Below are 22131 nucleotides of genomic sequence, written 5' to 3' on the forward strand. Positions count from 1 at the left end.
CTCTGTCCACCCCTCAGTAGGGAGTTAACTACCACCACCAGATGCCTCTTTCTCCTCTGGGCAGTGTTGGAATCATATTGTGCATTGTAGCTTCCATAGCCACCTTGGTGTATTCTGAGGTGTCCAAGGTGAGGGCATGGAATCAACTTTGCAGCTCCAGTGACACAGCACAGCTCCTGACAGTCCTGCTTCTGTGTGTGATGTTCATCCAGGGTTTCATCTCCTGCAATGAGTGATCTCCCCCCCCCCCCCGGGCATCCGCTACTGACCTAAATCAGTGTGTCATTGAGTGAGTTCAGTAACAACAGCTGCAGATGTTTCTTCTTCCGTGCCAGGAAAAGCAAGAGCTAAAATTAAATGCCTTGTTTTTGAAGGCATTAGGGCTCTCATGTTAAATTATAGTCCATTTAGCCATATTTTTGAATAAATCAAGTGGCACTGACAATGCAATTTCTTTATCTGCAGAACCAATCTTGCTCTGCCAAATGTTTTCCTAATTAGAGTGCCTGTGTTGAACAGATGATAAAAATGTCAAATGCTCTAAAATAAAGAAATAGAAGCATGAGCAATGTCTCATCAAAGTACTTCCCCTCTTCTACAAAAGTACATCTGCACTGGCGCTTTTTTATATAAATAAATAAAAACCAATCTGCTGGTGCACAGAGCTTCAACAGCACAAGTCTGCTTTAACAAATGTTGATGATTGTTAGATTTGCTTCTCAGGATCAAAACTGCATGGGGAATAATTGACATTTCCTGTATTGCTTGCATTTCCTCTGCCTACTGAGAAGTGGCTCAATGACTTTATTTGGCTTGCAGGTTATGTTACTGAGCCCAATCCAGCAAGGACTGCATAAATACGGACTGCTTATTTTACCCAGGGCAGGAGACAGTATAGGAAGCAGGAGAGATCCAGTTGTCAGGAAGGTCACTGCGCTGCACCACACACAAGACTATTGCTTAAGATGCGAGAAACTCAGGTTCAAAACCTCCATCTGCTTAGAATGAGCTGGGTGGTTTTGAGCAAGGCACTTTTCCTCAGCCAAACTTGTCTGGCGGTAGATTTTACCAAACTGCTCCCTTCCAGATGTTTTGGACTACAACTTTCATCAGCTGGCCGGGGCTGGTGGGAGCTGTAGTCCAAGGCATTTGGAAATGACTAGAGGCCAAGAAATCCCTGCTGAATCACAAGAAGGGGCACATTTTGCAAACGTATTCTCTTCCACTCAAGGAATGATTGCACCTCCCATTTCCAGACTCCTTTTCTACACGCTGTAGTGAAACTGCTCGGAACAGAGCTGTGTTGGCGGGGGTGGGGTGTGTGGACTGGAAATGTCTCTCTGATGCAAGGAAGCATCCCAATGGGGATCTCGGCAGCTAGGAGGTGTTCCTCACCAAGTAGGGGGGAAATAGCTGAAAAAGATGCCAAGATCATGCAGGGAAAAGTTGATGGTGGGAAGAGTTGCAATTTTTTCACAACCTGGAAATAGCCAGTGTCTTATTTTTTTATTTGGACTTGTTATTGAAATTTTATAGCTATGCACCAGCATGGTTTCATGTTGAAGGTGCAGGAGATACAGTGTATAAACACAAACAAATACACCTGAGCAGCAAAAACTGAAATTCACAAAACCACAGCGTAGTGGCTAGAGTGGCCTCTAATGCTTTGTAAAACAAAAACAAAAAAAGGAGAGCATAAATTTGCATAAAATGTGCATAAGCAAATTTGTATGTGAAGATGCAAATGTAGAAATAATTGTCATTACCCTATTTAAACAGAAGTACCATACAACTCTTCATAATGGGGGAAGACTGTGAGGAGGTGGCCTGTGTGTCTGCTGAGTAGGTGCTAATAGGGAAACTTGAGGCATTCAGTTTATTTGTATTCCAGTGTGAACTAGCCAGATCAGAACGTATTTTATGTTATATGGCATCTATTTGTAGAATTCATTAACAGCAAGCAAGGTATATGCCCACCTACAGTTCACACATCTTAATGTAGCTGAAAATGAGTAAAATGAAAAGTCATTTTATATATTATGTAACTTAGTTTTAGACCTGTGCTCCATTACGCTCTGTCCCTTACAGTCACTTTTTACTGTTTGTCCTTGTTTTTATCTTTTTAAGTTATGTATGGTAAAAATTACCTTTTAATTACTAGGTTTTATTTCTTACCTGTTTTAAGTCTTATGTGTTCAGTTTATCCGTATGTTTTATCTTACGCTGGTCTGTGACTGAAATAAAGGTTAACAAAAATATTTTTTGGGGGGGGGGGGAGAACAGAATTATCTTTTGAGTTTTTAACTTCTCCAAGGTTTTATAGTTCATGGCTGAAAAAAAGTACTAAAATACAGCTTTGAATGAATATTTCAGGATAAAATGCATTTTAAAAGGCACCCACTGAGATAAAATGCATACTAAAATCTAATATATGCAATGTAATAATTATTTAAAGACACAGTTAAATAAGAACTTTTGTGCATTTTTTTAAAAATCACAGATACCTGCTGACAGAAAAATACTTGTGAATCAATACAGACCAGAAACAGACTGAGCCATCCTTAGCTGCTAATTATCAATGTGAAACTTCAACAACCCTGCTCTCCTTTCATATGGTTGTTTAACTTTAAACTGGATTTGGAGCAGACAGCCCTTCAAATATAGGACTGTCCTCTTAACAGCACTCGTTCACATGCCTTGTTGCCTGTCAATTCACTAGGTAACCTGAGGTAAGCAGCTTATCCTAGTCTCTCTCCCATATGAAATATTATTGTGCAGTATATTAATTAATGATTCTAAGGTAGACTCACCACCAGTTTACACAGTATGAAAACCCATTTCACAGTTACTAAAATATAAATATTCATAGCTAAAATACGCAATAATAAAATAATTCCATTAAAATGTTTAAATACAAGCAACCACGGTTAAAATACATGATAAAACAACCCCATTTTAAAAAAACACACACCAGTAAACGAAACAGTAGACTCCAATCAAGATCTCAAGGTAATTACTGAGCAAATATGAAAGTAATACTGATCTACCAAACCAGAAGGGTCGTCCCCCCCCCCCCGTAGTTTGTATTCTTTGCAATTTCATGCACACTGCTTATAAATGTCACTATTAGTGGTGGTATGTAAGCACCTTAAATAAAAAGAGTTGTATTCAATGCAGCACTAAACAGGACTCAGTGAAAACATTTCTGCTTGCCAGAAGGAACGATTTCCATTTGCCTCCAGCCTGCCCCAACAGTGTTCTGGGGATTCTTCCAAGCCTCTGAAGCAGGTTTGGAGAGGGCATAGGGGCACCAATGGGGAGAGGAGATGGGGGAAAGTCGCACTGAAGTAGCAGGAATCCTTGTGCTGGTTTCCAACAGCACAACAAATTATTTAAATATGGCTCTGTGTAAGCACATCAACACCTCACCAACTACTACTTCGCTACCTGTTCACAGGTGAAGTCATAGTCATTTGTGGTCTGTTATCCTCCCAAAGCTTATCCATTTCAAGTTCCTTTTGGGAAGAGTTACAAACAACTCGCTGAACTCTCAGCAAGTGATTTTGAAGTCTGTGCGAGAAAAGTCTTACCAGACACTTTTATTAGGGTTATATATTATACTGAACTGAGATGCAGCATAACAGTTCATATTACACCTCTGTTCAAGGATCTGCACTGGCTCTTGATTTGTTACAGGGACAAGCTGAAGATGTTGCTACTCGTATATAAAGTTCTTACCCGCTTGGGACCAGTTAACTTGAAGGATCATCTTACGTCATACTTGCCCGCTTGACCACTTCGGTCTGCAGAACTTGCACTTTTACAAGTGCCATAGAATCACAGAATTATAGAATCATAGAAATGTAGCACTGGAAGGGACTCCAAGTGTCATCTAGTCTAATGCCCTGAAATGCAAGAATCTCAACTAAAGCACCCAAGTGTGATGGCCTGGGACTCAGGCTCAGACTTGGAACCAGAGGAGTCTCAGTCTGCACCGGATCCTTTGCCTCAGGCATCATCTGAACCAAGTCTAGGGCCTCATCCTTAAGAGTCCCAGTCTGCACACGTTCCCCTGCAACCAACACCAGCTGGGCTGAGTCAGGGGCTTGAGCCTGCCCTGGCTCCAGATTACCTCATTGGCTTCAGCTGGGCATCACTTATAGTTGCTCCACTACCGGTTTGGTCAGGGGAGGCTGAGGTGGCCCCTGGGTCTAGTAACCCACCGATGTCTCCTGAGCTGCAGAGACTAAGGTCTGAGAGAAGGAGAGACCTGAGTACTCACAGAAGGAGTGCTCGCATTCAGGTGAAACAGGGAGGTGAGTCACCAGGGAATCAGGACTGGCTGCTACCCCAATAAAGATAAAAGGCTGTTGGACCCCGCCCCAGGTAGCGGGAACAACATTGCTGTATGCTAGATCCTGCCTGGTTTCCTGCCTCGTGTCCTGCCTTGGCCCTGCCGGACTGACTCCTAGCGGAACCTTCGGATTCTGGACCGGTCCTGGACAGTGTTTCATGGGTTACCCCAAGGCCCAGCACACCAAGGCAGATGGCCATCCAACCTCTGCTTACAAACCTCCAAGGAAGGGGAGTCCACAACCTCCATAAGAGAGACCATTCCACTGTCAAATAGCTCTTACTGTCAGAAAGTTATTCCTGATATTTAGTCAGAATCTCATTTCTGGTAACCTGAAGCTCACGGGGTGAAATGGCCCATAACTCCAGAGGAGTTTATAAAGGTTTCTACATATTCCTCATCCCATGGTGACCCATAGGAGTTTTCTACCATAGACCCACATGGTCTACATCATGACATCAACAGAATGCTACCCCCATTTGCCCCTCATTGACCCACACACCACTGGGCAATGGGGTTCCGGGCCTAATTTGGCCCAGAACAAGGCTTAAACAGAAAATTCTGCAGCTTGAAATAGCTCCACTGTCTAATCCAAGTTATGCTCTTCAGAGAAATTACATAGTCATTTTGTTTGTTTGTTTTCTGTCTTTAAATCTCTGCCCCATAACAAAAGTTCTCTGAGACAAACAAACCCACAAACCACAAAAACACATTAAACTGCAAGGCAGAACAATAAAAGTCTATAACAAATTAATTATAAAACTGAAACACAATTAAAACACAAATTAAAACTCGATTAAGGGCCCAGCCTACTGAACATAAAACATTATTTATGGGTGAGGTTTTGGGACCGTGGCTTCTATGTTTTTACTATGATGGTTGGTTTGTGCCTAGAGATGGGGGTGTTGGAGATTAGATTCATTTCACATTTATGAACCTGCCTAATTCAGACTTTCCTAAACAGGGACATCCTTTGGAATTTACACTTTTTCAGCTTTTTGTAATATAATTTACCAGTGCAATGTGGAAATCAATCAATCAATCAATCAATCAATCAATAAATCTTATACCCCACCTACTTGACTAGGTTGCCCCAGCCACTCTGGGTGGCTTCCAACAAAAAATAGGAACAGCAACAACAAACACAAAAGTTTCCCAAAACACAGCTGCCTTCAGATGTCTACGAAAATTGAATAGTTGTTTTAACTCTTTGACATGTTATGTACTAAGATTAAGTTGCAGTTCTCACTCAGAGCCACCAGTATGTAAATGAAGGATTGAAAACTGTCATTCCTGATTGGTTAGCTAGTTGTGAGTTGTTGCTGTTTCAAGTTACTTAGTATTATATAAAGCAGCCAGCTAGACTGCAGTCAGTCTGATTCCAGGAGCAGTTCTAACTGCTGCAATAAAGAGCTGTGTCCTTCGTCCATCTTTTCCACTATTCAACATGACATATGCTGGGTGGGGATTCCACAGGGCATTTTTATGCACATTTAACTCTAGTAAATGCATTTGGGACTGCAGTGTGCTCTGTGTGGGGCTATGACTGAAGTAGACTTGGAAACTACAATTGATCCAGAATGCAACTGATAGACTGCAGAGTGGAAGCAGCCACCAGGAGCACATAACACCAGTCCTAAAAGATCTACATTGGCTCCCAGTACATTTCTGAGCACAGTTCAAAGTGTTTGTGTTAACCTTTAAAGCCCTTTTAGGCTTCAGTCCTGTAAACCTGAGAGTGGCTCTACCCTGATTGTTCAGCCCAGACACTGTCTGGAAAATGAGAAGTAGAATCAGGCTGGTGGTTGGATTGAAGTAGAATCAGGCTGGTGGTTGGACATATACACCCAATTGGTGTATATGTGTGTGATGTTTGATTGGGCCACAGAAGGGCCCCCAATTTATTTCCAGTGCAAACAACGTTTTTACTGCCCATCCCTAATTTTAAATGATTTATTGGCCATGTGTTTTTTTTGTACTGGATTATACTACTGATTATATTTTACTGCTACCCATCTGGACATTTTATGATGTAGAGACAGCATAGGAATGTTTTTTAACAATTAAATGAAAGACCACTCATTGAGCCAAATCTGGTTCCAAGGTTTGCTGCTGCCAATTCAGTTGCAAAAGAATGGGGCTGAAGAACCTTTATTTGCATCAGCAACTAGCCATAGCAATAAAATAAAATGTACTGAAGATAGAGATAAAAACTTAACTATACAAAATACATTTTGGAGGTTTGCATCACTAATCAAATAATAGATCATATTCTAATTGCCCCCGCTAAAAACCTTGCAGTTTTTGCTGACACCTTATCAAAATAATAGGGTTCTTTAGTAGGGCATCTAGAATGATGATGCAGTTTTATTAACTGATATTTAACTGAATGTTTTATTGGTGGCCTCTGTTTTTACTGATTTACTCACTGTATTTTTGGTTTTAAATGTATCTTGCTGAGTTTTGTGTAAACTGCTTAGAGATTTTGCATATTAAATAATATATAAATATTATTGGTTGGAGTGAAGATGATGGAAAGGTTGCAGTTCAGGGCTGGGCCTCCTACTTCACAAGCTGACCCTCCAACTAAACTAGTTGTGGTCATAAAAGATTACAGGTCAGAAAATGCTGCAAGGGATTTTAGAAACAATAACGTGACTGAAATAGAAGGGCCAGGAAAGTGTGAAGGACAAAGTCATGACTAGGCCAGAGAATAAAAGGTGAGGTTTTTAAGCAAAAGGAAGCTATAAATAAGGCAAGCAGCAGAAGACTCCGAACTGGTTACTCACTGACTCTTGCTGAAGAATGAAAGGATGCCAACAATCATCCTGACAGCTGACACTGGCAAGTTGGCAGGTGCTACTGAAATGTGCTCATTTTGCTTTTATATTAGATCATAATCACTTTCATTGGCAAAATAAGCTCCTGTCATCGGCTCATTGTAGTGGGCTGGTACCTTGCATCTTGTATGTAAACTGTGAGGTTTCTGAGAGGCCTATCTTTGTTTGTTTAAAGTTGGGTGGGTTTTTCAGTAGCAAGCTCAACAAGACTCCCTCCTTTCTGCCCCTCCACCCATCCCAACAGAAGATAATCCACCGGACTGCGGTAGCCATTCAGTCACACATACATTGAAAGAGGAAGAGGAAGAAATTAGAACAGGAACAATAAGGAGAGGTGAAGGTAAAGAAACTTGAATATCCATTTATGTAAGGACATCTTTACACATAGGCTTGAGTCAAGTTCTTTACAAAGGCGATTCCCTATTTGTGCTATCCAAGAATTAGGGAAAATAAGTCACATATCATATAGTATAATTTTATAAGAGGTAGTCAATGTGGTCTCCTCCAAATGTTGATGGCCTCCAACCCACATTAGCCACAGGCAGCAAGGTAATGGTCAGGTGTGATAGGAGTAACAGTCAAAAATAATCTGGAGGGCACTATTCTGGCTACCCCTGTCATGCTGCATATTACACATATGCCTTCTATGAGAAACACATTCACTATGCACTGATTCTGCTACGGGGGGGGGGGCATAATGCAATGGGAATTTCTCTGTGGGTTTCCTCTAGCCTGTTGAACTTTCATTACTACAGATGATTCATGAAAGGGAAGGCAAGAGGTTTGACTTATGAATCCCAGGCTGACTTTGCAAGTCTTTCCCCTCCTATTAGCTGAGAGACTTTACCTGAAAAGCACCGAAATATTATAAACAGCATGGAACTGTCTTTGCCAAGTTCAACCAAACTTCAGAGCTTTCATTTCCCTTGGCCTCTATTTCTCTCCTACTCTGACTGGGTTGCAATGCTTCATTTGCCTCACAAACCAACTGCATTAGTTTTGTTATTCCATAAAAGCTTCTTTCCACTCACTAGACATAGATAGGAAGTGGCTTTAAAATAATTCCAGTAATGTGATGCCGCCTGCGGCCTCCTGATAACTGCTATATGCAGTCCACAAAATCATCCAACATCTTTGAAATGCTAATACTCTACCTGTACTTTGTTTAACCCATTCTTATTTCTGAGCTGTTATCTCTGCTATCAAACCGTTCATTTGGGTCTATTGGTCTGGCATCAACAGTTTCTAAAGGCCTCTTTGCACACTATGACACATACATAGAGTGCCGTAGAAATAGTCTCCACGTGATTGTTTCTCTATGCTGCTGGTATAAATTGTAGCAAACCTTGCCAGGTCTGTTTCCTGCATGATCCTGAGATTCTCAATATAAGCAATGGTGATTTCTGGTAGTCATGATCACAGAAATCCAACATGCAACATGTGTGATTTGCATGGCCAGCCATGCAATATATTATATCCCTAGGGCAGAGGAGCTATCACACAAAGATTATTTCATTCTTTTTCCAGACGGCTATACTGAGTAATTGTAGATAAGTCGTAATACCAAGTGAATGAGGTAATTAGTATCACATCTCCATCCACCAGAATAGATTCTTACAGATGTGTAAGAAGATGAGTCCAGTGTTGAAAGACTAAGACCCAGACATTAGTAGTGAACAAAAGAATGGCCTGAGTACTGCAAAAATGCATGTGACACATTTAAAGATTGAGAAATGAACTGGACACTCCAGAAATTATTGCTTTTTTGTTGTTGTTGTTTAGTTTGCACTTACCAACCTCCACAACACTAGAACAGTTGGGATCTGTGAAGCCATCAGGACACTCGCAAGAGTAGAAATTGTCATCCAATCCAGACAAGCAGATGCCTCCATTTTCGCAGGGGTTGGAGTCGCATATATCCCCTGTGAATCAAAGAAAGGATTTCTCACAATCTTTTGAATATATAGTTTTCAAAATCATGATGAATGCTGCTGAAAATATAGTTTATTGATAGTTAAGAGCAGATACAGTATTCCCTAGCAACAAATTATCTAATGAACTATTAAATGTTCTACAGTATTCTCTTGATCGGTTTCTGTTAGGACTTTTACGGGAACAACCTTCATAAAAAGTGATGCTCCCTTCAATTACCATGGCACAAAGAGTTGTATTCTTGTGGAAACAATTTTAAAGGAGTGGAAGCAAATGGGTGTGTTTTCATCTCTGCAACATTAACCAATAACCAGTTATTGGAAACTAGTGCTAAAACTTAGAATCCTCTCAAGCCTTGTCTGTTCTGGTGACCTCAGATTATGCAGGACATTAGGTCTTATCAGCTCTAGCCAGTGTGGCCAATAACCAGGAGTAACTGCAGTTGTAGAGAAAAACACATGGAGGCACCTGGTTTAGGATAAGAACAGGTAGAAGATTGTTTTTCAATAACAAGAGACAACATGATCCAAGGAATCCATAGATTCCCAAAGCAATAGAAATGTGGATTCCCAAAGAATGTTTGTGCAACAACAAAGCATCATAATAGCATTTTATGCAGACCTAAAGCAAAAAAAAAAAAAAAAAAAAGGAGATACCCAGATGCACTGTTCTAAATATGTGTTTGTGGATGGGGTTGAGGGAAGGAAATCCTGATATTATTTCTGTGAGCTTCCTTCCAAATGTGTTTGGGATACTTGTTAGCAAAGAATAGCAATCTCCTTTGGATTTTTCTACAAGTTAACAACCGCCCCCTCCCAAGACCTTCCCCAATACCTATACACCATTAGGATGGATTCCCACTTTCTTTGTGTACTTAAATAGTGTGTTCCCGTATAAAATTCACATGCACCTTGCCAGATATAAAGGATTTGTGTGTGTGTGTGTGTGTGTGTGTGTGAGAGAGAGAGAGAGAGAGAGAGAGAACATTTCAAGGGCACTTCCCTCAAAGACACACCCAAAAATTGCAATACCCAGTCTTTTTTAATTCTACAATTTCATGCTCTTCAGAGTTGTATTATTGTACCTTAGAATTATAGAGTTGGATCTAGAGGCACCTCGTGCCAGAGGACGCTCCTTTGACTCCAACTCCTTTGGGAAGAGTTGTCCCTTTATGCTTTAGCTACAATGTTCATTCATTCAATTTGTATACTTCCCTAAATACATAGATTTCAGGGTCATTCACAACATAAAAATACAAGCTAAAAACACAAAATACACAAGAAAAATGGGGGGGGGGGCCACAAACCAATAATCCCCCTACCTCACTCCTCCCAATAGTTCCTTTATCTAATTTGCATATTTGAATTCATTTTCTGATTGTTGATAAAAGAGCAAAACAGGAGCAAATATATAAAAATACAAGTATAAAAACACATACAAGTATAATTTCCCCTGGTTTTTAAGTTCTGCATGTTATCATGTATTGGTATTATATTCCACCCTCCTCCTGTAGAAGCCCAGGGCACCTAACAACAATAATCACACAAATAAAACTATGTAAAATAATACAGCCAATATGCTATAAAATACAGTAAATAATGAAAATATAGTGCAGAAGCAGCAATAAATGGCTCAAAAAACTATATTTCAATGTCTAGTTTTTAACTTAAAGAAAACCAGGGAGGGGAACACAAACAGATCTCTAGTGGGAAGGAATTCCATAATTGATTTGCCACCGCTCGGAAGATTATTATAGACAAATATCTAGAAAATTCTGATTTTAGTATGTCAATGGTTGGCCTACTGACCATTACAATTAATTAATTAATTAATTAATTTTATACACCACCCTTCACTTGAACATCACAGGGCAGTTTACAACATAAACTTTACAATTTATGATGAACCTATTTGTTGGGAGGTTGCCAAACTGCTCTGAACCATCCAGCCCAATGGAAGCACACACACCTTTCACTGAAAGGACTCCAAGTTAAATCTGACTTCTGATTTTAAATTTCTCAGGTGAAAAGGCTAGAAAGGTAGCTGATGAAATCTCTGAGCAGCCTTTCCTGGTGCTCCCTAGCTATGCTCTGGTTTACAGCCCCCATCACCTTCAGCCAGCACAGCAGATTAATAGCCTTGCAGAACCAGTGGCCTGACATGCCGCCAAGCAGCCCCTACAATGCTGAATATTCTTCAGTTGTCATATGGAAGTGCTGGAATGGAAAAAAAATATGTCTACTCAGTGATCAGTACCTCAAAAATTGGAACACTTAGATGACTCCCTTCTCTGTGGAAGTTCTACCCAAACTGAACACTTGCTAGATGGCATAGAATATGCAGAGTGACTTTCCTGTTATTTTTTTTACAACTATAGAGCTTTCTTCTTCTGAAAGCCCCCATCCCCCAAAAAAATTCAAGCCAAAGGTTTTAGTGTGTGAAAAATTCTGCTACTTGTGATAAAGCAGAGCCTGATGACTGATATTTAAATAAGTATTTTTATTTTTTGGAGTGGGGGGTTGAGAAACTCAAATTGATGCACCTGTCATCCTCACTGGCGGGATTTTTAAATAACTTAATTTTGCTTTGCAAAGAAAACTTTGTGTCCTGAATATGACATACAATTTTGGCAGGATCTTGGTAAAAGCATTTCAAATTGGACAGCTGTCATGCAGAGCTTCATATTACCAGGAAAGCATCTATCTGAATAGCATCACTTTGACTTCACAGGAGTTTGATTAAGCACTTTGATGTCAGATGTCACTCTGATTTTAAATTGCATGTCGAGTTGCAAATTTTAAATCTGCTTCTCTATCCTACTTTCATAGTCTTGTTTTATAATATCAAAAATGTTTGAGACTAGTTCATGCATTTTACCAGCTGAATTCCCTTTCTTTGTGCATGCATGTGTCTAATTTTCTATTTTAAAAATTCACTTCCTCTTATTAGGAATAGAGTTTCTTACCTACTTAAGTGCTGAGAGGTCCAGAATTATGTAGTTTCCTCTGGATGAGAAAGCACCAGAGGCTTATGATGTAATATGTTTTATTTACAAACATACACAAGCAAAGCACAGTAAAAGCAAAATTACTCCCACAGGAAGCAGCAAAATGGTTGATTCCCAAAGCACTAGTGTGGATTCCTACAGCTTCCAAGGTAGGCAGCTTCCTATCTGGCTATACTTATAGTTATCAGCCTCTCTCTTTCTCTGTCCAGATTCAAATCCCCAATTGCTTTATTTTCTCCAAAGATAAAAACTGCAGCTCATTGTCCTAAAATTTCACCCCTGAATTTACTCCCATTGTGGAAATCTCAGCTAAACTAGTGCTTTGCAAAAAACAACAACAACCCACCATTTCCCATCAATTAATGAGAAACTGCATCCAAATCCTACCCACCAAATCCTAAGTACCTTGAGAAGGAGGTAGAAAAATGGAAGCCTCTTTCACACTGAAAGAAAACAAACTGGAGGGCAGGTTTCAGCACAGCACTAAGACAAACAAATCTGACTATTAGCAAGCAGTCAGCTTAACAAAGGATAGTTACTCAGCAAACAACAGTGACGTCACAGTCAGGAGGCTGGCTCTGTTGCATTACCCCCTGTTTAGGGAAGTTGTTAATGTTTGATATTTTATTGTGCTTTTAATTCTGTTGGGAGCCACCCAGAGTAGCTGGGGAGGCCCAGCCAGATGGGTGGGGTATAAATCTTCTTCTGCTTCTTCTTATGTATACAATTACTAACTGACACTTGCATGCATAAAAGGGTTATCCTGAGTCCTGAGCTCAATTTTCCAGAGTGGGTGTGGCCTAGCATGCTCTCAGCAGCCTCTGCTCCCCACCCTCTCAGTCTTTTTTTTTTTGCTCTTCGTACTTCCTGGAGCAAGTGAAGAAGGAGCCATGTGGTTTGGCTCCCAACTCAGCAAATGCTGCAAGTGAACTGAATCTCTCTAAAAGATTTCATAATCTACTTCTTTGCTAACCCAAAGATTGCATGATTCTTTCGTAAATGAGTGATGAATTCCATTTCCCCCCTAAAATTAACAATAAGAAGCAGATTAAGATGAAATCCTAACCCCGTTTACCTGGAGTAAGCATTGTTGAAGTCAATGTGATTTACTTCTGAGTAGCCTGTTAGGATTGTAGTTTTAGTGCATAGGGGGTGCCTTTGGCAACAAACAGCAAAGCAAAGAGGCACCTGTATATACACACACATCAATGACTTTCTAACACCTTAACAGCCCCTCTATTATCCAGAAACAAATACCTTGTGATATTCACTTCCCTGTGTGTTCTTTTTCAAAGTAAATCAAGCAGCTAACAACCCATCAGTTAGCCATCTCCCTGGAGGGTTCCAAACCTCTAGCGAGCTTCTTGATAACAGTGTTATGAAATATCAAAGTGAAATGTCAAAAAAATGACATTAATTACTTATAATCTGTGGACTTAAAAAAGAAAAACCTTCTGTGAACAAATGTGGATTGCATTTGCTTCAAGGAATTCCGTTCCTGAACACTGAGCAATTACACAAAATTTCCATATCTGAGCTTACAGCAGAATTCTCTGACATCTCTACTCTTGCACCAGGGATCCCGGAGTCAGGAGGTTTGCAGCCTATGCTCTCAGAGTACATACCCTCATTACATCCATCACTGAACCCCCTCCACAACAGGGACCTGCATCTCCTGCACCTGGAGGGAATTGTCAGAAAGGAGGAGATATGCTAGGTTCCAAACCTGAGGTCTGACCATAGAAAGCCTTCTACTTCTCAAGGAAGGTTCAGAGTTTGGGAGTACATAGGAGGCATAAAAGTAGGGCCAAGTTGCTCACCATTGTGCCCTTGGAGCTTTTTAACAGCATTGGGAAAATATAGTCATGCAAGCTATACCTGCTGTAGTTCTGTCTTTTATACATCTATATTTTACTTATATATATATTCAAAGCATTTGTTTATTTCTATTCTATTAAAAGTGCAGGAGCCCAGTTTCCCCTTTCACCTGGCCAACCAAGTATAGTATGCTTATTCAAAGCATTACAAACATTAACAAAAGAAAGTGGTAATGCTAACATGAACAAAACAGCACTGTCACAGGATCAGGTACACATTTGTTTCCTTGATGACTGCATGTGTTGCTCCAATCAAATTACCGTATTTTTTGCACCATAACACTCACTTTTTTCCTCCTAGAAAGTAAGGGGAAATGTCTGTGCGTGTTATGGAGCGAATGCCTGCGGGTGGCGGGGGGGATCTGCTGCAGTCGTGAGCAGAGGATCCATGGTTCCCCTTCCTTCCCTCCTCCGTGGTTACAAAGCATGGATCCACATGGATCCTCAGGATTTTTGCATTGGGCTACTCCAAACTCACTGTCAGATCACATGTCTGTGGCCACAGCATGAACCACAAAAATCATATATCCACTATTTTGTTTAGAATATTTTTTTTCTTGTTTTCCTCCTCTAAAAACTACATGCATGTTATGGTCTGGTGCGTGTTATAGAGCGAAAAATACGGTACTTCTCTTTAAAGAGCTAGGCTCTCTTCCTGCCACACTTCATGCATCTTGGTGTACTGTACCCACAAACCTCTTTTAACAACACAATCTCCAGCATGTCTGCTCAAAAGTAAAATCCTGCTGAGTTCAATGGTGCTTACTCTCAGGTAAGTGGGTATAGGATTGCAGGCTATATTTGCCCACAGTTATGCAGAGGGCCCAAGTTCCTCCTCTGCCCAGTTCAAACTGCAGATCAAAAGCTTTTTGCAAGTCTCAGAAACTTCGCCTGTAATCGGGAGGTAAATTATGCAGGAGCATCGATGTTGTTCAGTTCAGGATGACTGCCAGTTCTGCAAAGTGTCCTTTATTTGCCTTGCCTTGCCTTTCCTGGATTAGTTCCTAGCCCAATCTTAATCATGCCCTGGACCAAACTGTAGTTCCAAAACCTTGCTGCCAGACCACCAGTGCTAACCCATTCAAGCCTGCTGCCAGTAGATTCTTGTCTCCCAATAATTTATACATATGTATGATTACAAACAGATGCAGCCAGTTTTCCCACTTATGGGCTCCTGGATTGTAGGAGCCTGATTTCCCCACTCTAAGGTTTGCATAGGGAATAACTGGAGGACTTTTTTAAGTCTATAAAGGCCTTCTTTCCCTATAGTTTCACATTGCACTTGGTCCAGTCTTCTCGTTTGTGGGCTACATTTCTCCTTGCTTCACCTCTTGCAGTTTCCTTTCCCTGTGGCTTTTCTAATTCATGGGGCTGTTTCCTCCACCTTTTCATTTCACCACTGCTGACAGGCTTTTGGATAGACAAGTCAAGAGTCTCAGTCCCTGGCTGCAATACTCCACAGTTCAAGCTTGCCGGCCACTCACTGACTACATGGGTGGGGGCATGAAGCGGGTCTCCACAGTTGGGCCTCAGAGTGAACTTCAACACCTTTTAGCTGTTGTTCAAACATGACACTAATCCCATGACATTCCATTTCCATTCTCTCCTTCAAGGTTGCTGTGATTTCTTCTGCCAGTCATTGTTGCAATGCTCTGATTTCTTTTTTCAGGAATGCTGTTCATACACCAGCTCCCATTTCCCTCCAAGGAAAAAATATATCACACTGTCCTCCTTAAGCATTGTGATTTACAGTAGGTGGCAAGAAGACCACTGGTAAGACTACAGGGTTTCGTTTCCCCTACATAAGAAGGCACAGGAGACTTATGTCATTTTGTACACGTGTGTTTGATTTACAAATATGCAAGCAAAGCTAATAGAAGCCTGCATTAAGCATCATAACCTCTACTCCTGCTTCAGGTTTCCCAAATCAGCAGCATAAACCTTTGCAGTTCCCCAGCCTAATCTCAGCCCAACTGGACTCAGTGTATTTGTCTCCAAACTACAACAGCATTCTCTCGCTTCCTCGCCCCCCTCCGCCTTTGCAAAGCACTGGTCTCAAACCTGATTCCTGCAGGTAAATTGCCCATTTAGAAAAACATCTCCCCTCATTAGCTTCCATTGAGGAAACATCAACTGATCATCCCTATTAGCAAGCAATCAGCTTAACAATGGATAGCCATCTAGCAACTACATCACCATCAATATAAACACTAACTACTCATGCATATTATTTTACAAGAAAATAAATGTTTGTTATCTATCACCTATTACACCCACCTATCCATATGTAATTACACCACTGTGCACTAACAGGTAACCAGTATAAGAAATACAATAATTTGCATGCTAACAGGACACTTGTAGCACATTTTAAAAGCACAGTTAATGCATGTTTGGCACAATATACCAAGCACTGTAATCTCAATTAATTTCAGCAGAGCTTGAATCTAGATGGTGGCAATTGATTACTGTTGCATCCAGTGTTCCTAATCAAGAGATTGTGGTGTGCAGCATGCAATGTGGTGGTGCCATTTTGACAAGACTAACAACCAGCTGAGGAAGAGAAGAAAACAAATGGTGGTGCTGTCACACAGAAGACCACAAGATCAGATTCCCTTACCAGAGAACTGGGCTTGTTGACCACAGGAAAGAGTAATCAGGAGAGAGGGGCAGAGCAGAAGTTGTACAGAGGATGTAGTCATTTCTGACTTCTCCCTGCCATCCCATTTCTCTGTGGGTCTTTTGCATGCAGCCATCCTCTTCTCATTCCCCACTCCTGCCCTGCATGTGCTGTCCTTCAAAACATAAGGCTGCTTTCTTGCTGAGTTTGTGCTTTGAAGTTGAGAGCGAGTGGGTTGGAAATCAGAGTTCACAGAGGAAGGTGGTATTGTGGTTCTTTGCTGCATGTTAAGATGGGCATGAGCCCCCTACCCCACTTCATTCAGCACCTGGTTTTGTCCAGTTTTCTTGCTTTCTTCACCTTCTCCCCAACCTTCTTTTTTCTCCCCAGAACTCCTGTCCAGTTTTTGCTCTTGGAGTTTCTTCAGGAACATGCTCTGTCCCTCTGGGCCACCTTCCAGGAAGTGCAGCCAGCTCAGAGGCTGCAAGCAGTGGCACAAAGCTTTTCCCCTCCACCCAGGGGGAGAAAACCCTGCCTGCCAGTGTGCAGCCAGCTGAGATCAAAGAGCCTTGCACTGCTTCAAGTAGTGCCTTAGGCTTTCCTCCCACTTTTTTAAAAGAAAAAATAATAATTTCACTAGAGCCGAAAGTCCAGAGAGCCAGAAGCAGGCTGGATTACACCAGGCACCTGATGACATTTGGCAGTGGACCAAAGATTCCCCATGTCAGCTTTACAAAGTTGCAAAGTTTCATCAATTACATTTTTCTAAAACTTGTAAGTACTGTAGTGTAGCAGGAGGTGCCATCTCAGAGAGAGCACTCCCCTCTCTGACACATGCCTCTATAATCCAAAAAAAGTATGCCTTCTTTCTACAGTGATATTTATATTCAGGTTTATGCTACTCAAAGCAATTAACCAATCAACCAAAGTTCATGTGATGAATCAGCAAATATTGCATTCAATTGGGTAACAGCTCTTAAACCTTTAACATGAGTCTGATTGTATCCAGAAACATGACATCTTGGCCAAAATATTTTTGTTTGCATGGTACATTCAGACCTTGGATTTCTACGCGTAAAATTATATACATATCATTTGTATCTAATGTTTCTAAGGAGTGCCATGAGATGCATTTTCATCTAGCTTAATGAGTGCCTGCTATAATGTAGGGCTTTTTAAAATAATAAATAAATTATTAATCAGGTCTGCCTGGCTCTGCAGAGGAGTGTTACGAAGCACTGTGGGTGGAGGGCAAACAGACTGCAGACATCCAAGCACCACCAGCCTCCTACAGCACAAAGATTCAGAAAGCCACGTCTGCTGTTTTAATTTTAGAGCCATGATTTCAGCACTAAGATTGCCTGCATTGAAGCTGTCTCCTTTCCAAATGAACAGGAAGAAGGGGGGAACTCTGCCAGGTGTTAGGGAAGTAGGTCATTTTGAAAATTGGCACACGTGCACCTGCTTCGTGTTTGTTCTGTGTCCTATCCTGCCAATTAAGCATCTGAGGGAGCTGCATGTTGGTTCAAGCAGAGAACCAATGACCTGCCTTTCCATATCTGAAAGCATCTGCTTTTCTGCTCTTCCCTGGCACTCTTTGCGTATGTTTCATGCTGTTCACAGTGTTCTTTGGGGAGAAAAGGTGGCTAGAGGTCAACCTTAGAGAGATCAATTTGATATGTCTTTAGGGAGGGGGGGGAAGATGTTGTGGACCCAATTATTACCAACGTAAGTGGAAGATGCTCAGGGAATTCTGTTCCCAGCAATGTTAATAATTAATTTGGCAAAAGAAAATACTGCTTGTGCAAACCCATATGGAAAATCTGATTAAAATTAAATAGGAATCTTGGGCATAAGATAATGTTCCTGAGTTCATGTTGTTCAATTACACAGTCGATCTGTGTCAGGAGCCAAGCAGTCTTGGTGGGTTTGAGGATGAATGAGCACCAGATTTCTGTTTCTGGAAACCTTGTCTCATTTTATGCCGGGATTACATTACACACAGCTATTTGAATTATTTCTGGCTAGGATGTTTGAAAGTGTCAGAAACTGGCACAAAGAGTTTTAGCAAGCTGCCTAACTTACCGTCTATAATTTGACCAATGGACTATGTGGTATGTACCATCAGGATTTCTGCTACTGGGTCTTTTGTCAATACCATACTCTTCATACGGTGGAGACCATACTGTGCTTTCAGACTTGTGGTGCTGTTGGCTTCAGGCCCAGAATGTTCAGGGGCTCAGGCTTAAAATGTCACTTTTGCCACCTGGCAAACAGAAAGCACTGACCTTCATTACACTGCCTGCATTCACATGCAACATGAAGCCACAATTGCATTTTACGAGCCAAGGCAGGCAAGAGCTGCATGCAGGTACAGTCACTTTGTGCCTCCCTTTGCATGAGTTGCTGAACAAGCTAGGATTCAGAATTTATAGCTTCCCAAGCTATAATGGCTTCAAAACATGTAATGGCTTCAAAACATGACAACAAGAGCACTTCCAGGCTGTCAGTATTTTTGGCTGGGATTCAATCACTTGTCAGTAAATTGCAGTTGACTGGGAGGTCTTGTGCAACAAACCTGCTTCTCCAAAAGATCAGACTTTTTGCAATAAGGCAAGTGATGTGAAAATTCATTGGAAATTGTGTGATAGTACTTGCTTTGACACAGTATCATCTCGCCTTCCCATTAACAAATCAGAATGAATGTCATTAAAAAGCCAACATTGTGCAACCTCCCTGCAAACAAATCAGGAAGAGTGCTCAATAAACAGGTCAACTGATAGAACCCTAAGCCAACTTTAAAGCATGGTTTCATATCTTGGCATGATTTAAAGTCACTGGATTGTTCACATATAATGGGAGGCTATGGTTGGAGGCTGAATCCTTGCTTGTATTGCTGCTCATAATAAGGAAGGAATGAAGCAGCTGTAAAGGGACTGAGTGATAATGATGCATGTCTATCCCATCTTAACCAGGATTTCTAGCTTAGCCCTGTGTGCAGGCACAGCTATTGTGAGGGAACACATGGCAAGCACAAAAGGCCTTATTGCGCTTTCAGTATAATTGGTTTTGTAACTAGTCCCATCATTTTAATTATTAAAAATAAATTATTAAAAACAAAATTAAAATTAAATTATTAAAATTAAATTATTAAAACTAACCCAGAATGAGGCAGCTAGACTGGTGACTGGGAGTGGCTGCTGGGACCATATAACACTGGTTCTAAAGGATCTTCATTGACTCCCAGTGCATTTGTGAGCACAATTCAAAGTGTTGGTGTGGACCTTTAAAGCCCTAAATAGCCTCTGCCCAATGTACCTGAAGGAGTGTCTCCTTCCCCATCATTTAGCCCGGACAGTGGGGTCCTCCTCCTAGGGTCTTCTGCTGGTTCCCTCACTGCAAGAAGCAAAGTTACAGGGAACCAGGTAGAGGGCCTTCTCGGTAGTGGCGCCCTCCCTGTGGAACACCCTCACTTCAGATGCAGAGGAAATAAAGAACTACATCACTTTTAGAAGACATCTGAAGGCACCCCTGCATCAGGAAATTTTTATTGTTTGATGTTTTATTATGTTTCAAGATATGCTGTAAGCCGCCCAGAGTGGCTGGGCTGGGGAAACCCATCCAGATGGGTGGGGTATAAATAATAAAATCATTATTAAAGGTAGAATTGGAAAAATGGTCAGTATTACCCAACAGGAATTAAAGCTTCTTATCCCTACAAACGATTTCAGTTTTCAGTGTGTGCATAGCAAATAACATCACACTATTTTGAGAAAACAAAATTGACATATCTTTGTTAGGTTTTTGTACCATTTTCCATGCTTTGCTTGCTGCTGCTCAGTTGCTTTCAGAAGCGTTTTTCCTACTTTAAACATTATTGTAACTGACACAGTTTTTCCTCCCCCAAAAAACATTAAAAAATGAAAGTTCAAATTCTGTCCTATATAAGTAGCTAACATTACAGAGATCCTGAAATATGAATGATCCATAACCCTTAAGAGGAAGAATGTAATAACTAGCTTTCAAGTCCATAGCCACTCTCTACCTCCCAAAAAACTACAGCAGAGTGAGAGAATTATTGTGGCTACTAAAATTCCAATTCCCCCTGCACAAATAGACTACTCCAGCTCAGAAGGTATTGTGCAAAAATCCTACAAACTGTTGCTCTCCAAAACTGTGAATCTATCCCCCCACCAACAATGCTTTGCTGTGTCAGACACAGAACCAATTAAACACTGCAGCAATGCCACTTTTCTGGGCTCACTAAGCATCTTACAGCAAATTCTTATGCACATTTACTGGGAAGTCTCACTGTGTTCCATGGGGCTTGCTTCTAGGTAAGTGTATATAGGATTTCAGCCTACAAAAACTGAACTCTCTCTCCTTCTCCAACCTTCATCTCAAAAGCATGTTTAAATATTCTATTCTATAATAATAATACTTTCCCAAAACAGTCAATGCATCAGATTATATTTGGTTAGCATTTTGTACTCCTATCTAGATTGCATGCAGGTCATGTGTCCCTACAGCTCAACATTTATTATACTATTGATGGATAGGTTGCAAACTTTTTCAGACAACTAGGTGGCAATGATTATTTGGTGGGTGGGTAAAGGTAAAGGTAAAGGGACCCCTGACCATTAGGTCCAGTCGTGACTGACTCTGGGGTTGCGGCGCTCATCTCGCTTTACTGGCCGAGGGAGCCGGCATTCAGCTTCCAGGTCATGTGGCCAGCATGACTAAGCCGCTTCTGGCAAACCAGAGCAGCACACGGAAACGCTGTTTACCTTCCCGCTGAAGTGGTACCTATTTATCTACTTGCACTTTGATGTGCTTTCGAACTGCTAGGTTGGCAGGAGCAGGGGATGAGCAACGGGAGCTCACCCCATCGCGGGGATGCGAACCGCCGACCTTCTCATCGGCAAATCCTAGGCTCTGTGGTTTAACCAACAGTGCCACCCGTGTCCCGGTGGGTGGGTATGCCAGTGTAAGTATGCTAAGGATTATGTGAGCCTAGGGCTTTTAGATAACAACAACTGATGCAGCCTATACAGATCATAAGATCAATCAATATGAGGGTACTTCCATGACTAAAATTTATGAGCAACTGTTTTCTAGAATACCTGTCCAGATGATACAGCCAAGAAAACAACACATATTTTTATCAAGAAGGATGACTTATTAGACATGATAGCATGTTCCGCTACATGTATAGACTAAATACCTATTGGCCATGTACTTCAGTATTGATATGTCCACATCCCATGGCAACATAATGAGGAAGGTCCTATGAATGTACCAGTGTAGGCAAAGGGATAAAGTCCACTTCCTTGCCATGCACTCAGTGAATTCTTTTCTTTGGTGGGAGGCATAGGGACACCCTTAGAATCTACCCAGAATTGTTCCAGAGCAGCTAACATAGTTCAGCAGTAAGCCAAACCACGGCTTACTGGGAGCATGCAAATGTGTAGGATTTCAGAGAAGAACTTGCAGCTGCTTTA

General features: G+C 41.2%; 1 protein-coding gene across 1 annotated transcript in view; it reads right to left on the minus strand.

The window, feature by feature from the left end:
• Positions 1-22131, minus strand: part of EDIL3 (EGF like repeats and discoidin domains 3) — a 236244-nt gene that overhangs the window by 150160 nt on the left and 63953 nt on the right. Inside the window, exon 2 of the mRNA XM_080972845.1 lies at positions 8988-9116. Within this exon, the coding sequence (XP_080828971.1) occupies positions 8988-9116 (129 nt within the window). The remainder of the gene's footprint in view (positions 1-8987; positions 9117-22131) is intronic.

This window comes from Podarcis pityusensis, assembly GCF_964106645.2.
Source record: "Podarcis pityusensis genome assembly, chromosome: 11".
In the NCBI taxonomy this organism is placed as follows: domain Eukaryota; kingdom Metazoa; phylum Chordata; class Lepidosauria; order Squamata; family Lacertidae; genus Podarcis; species Podarcis pityusensis.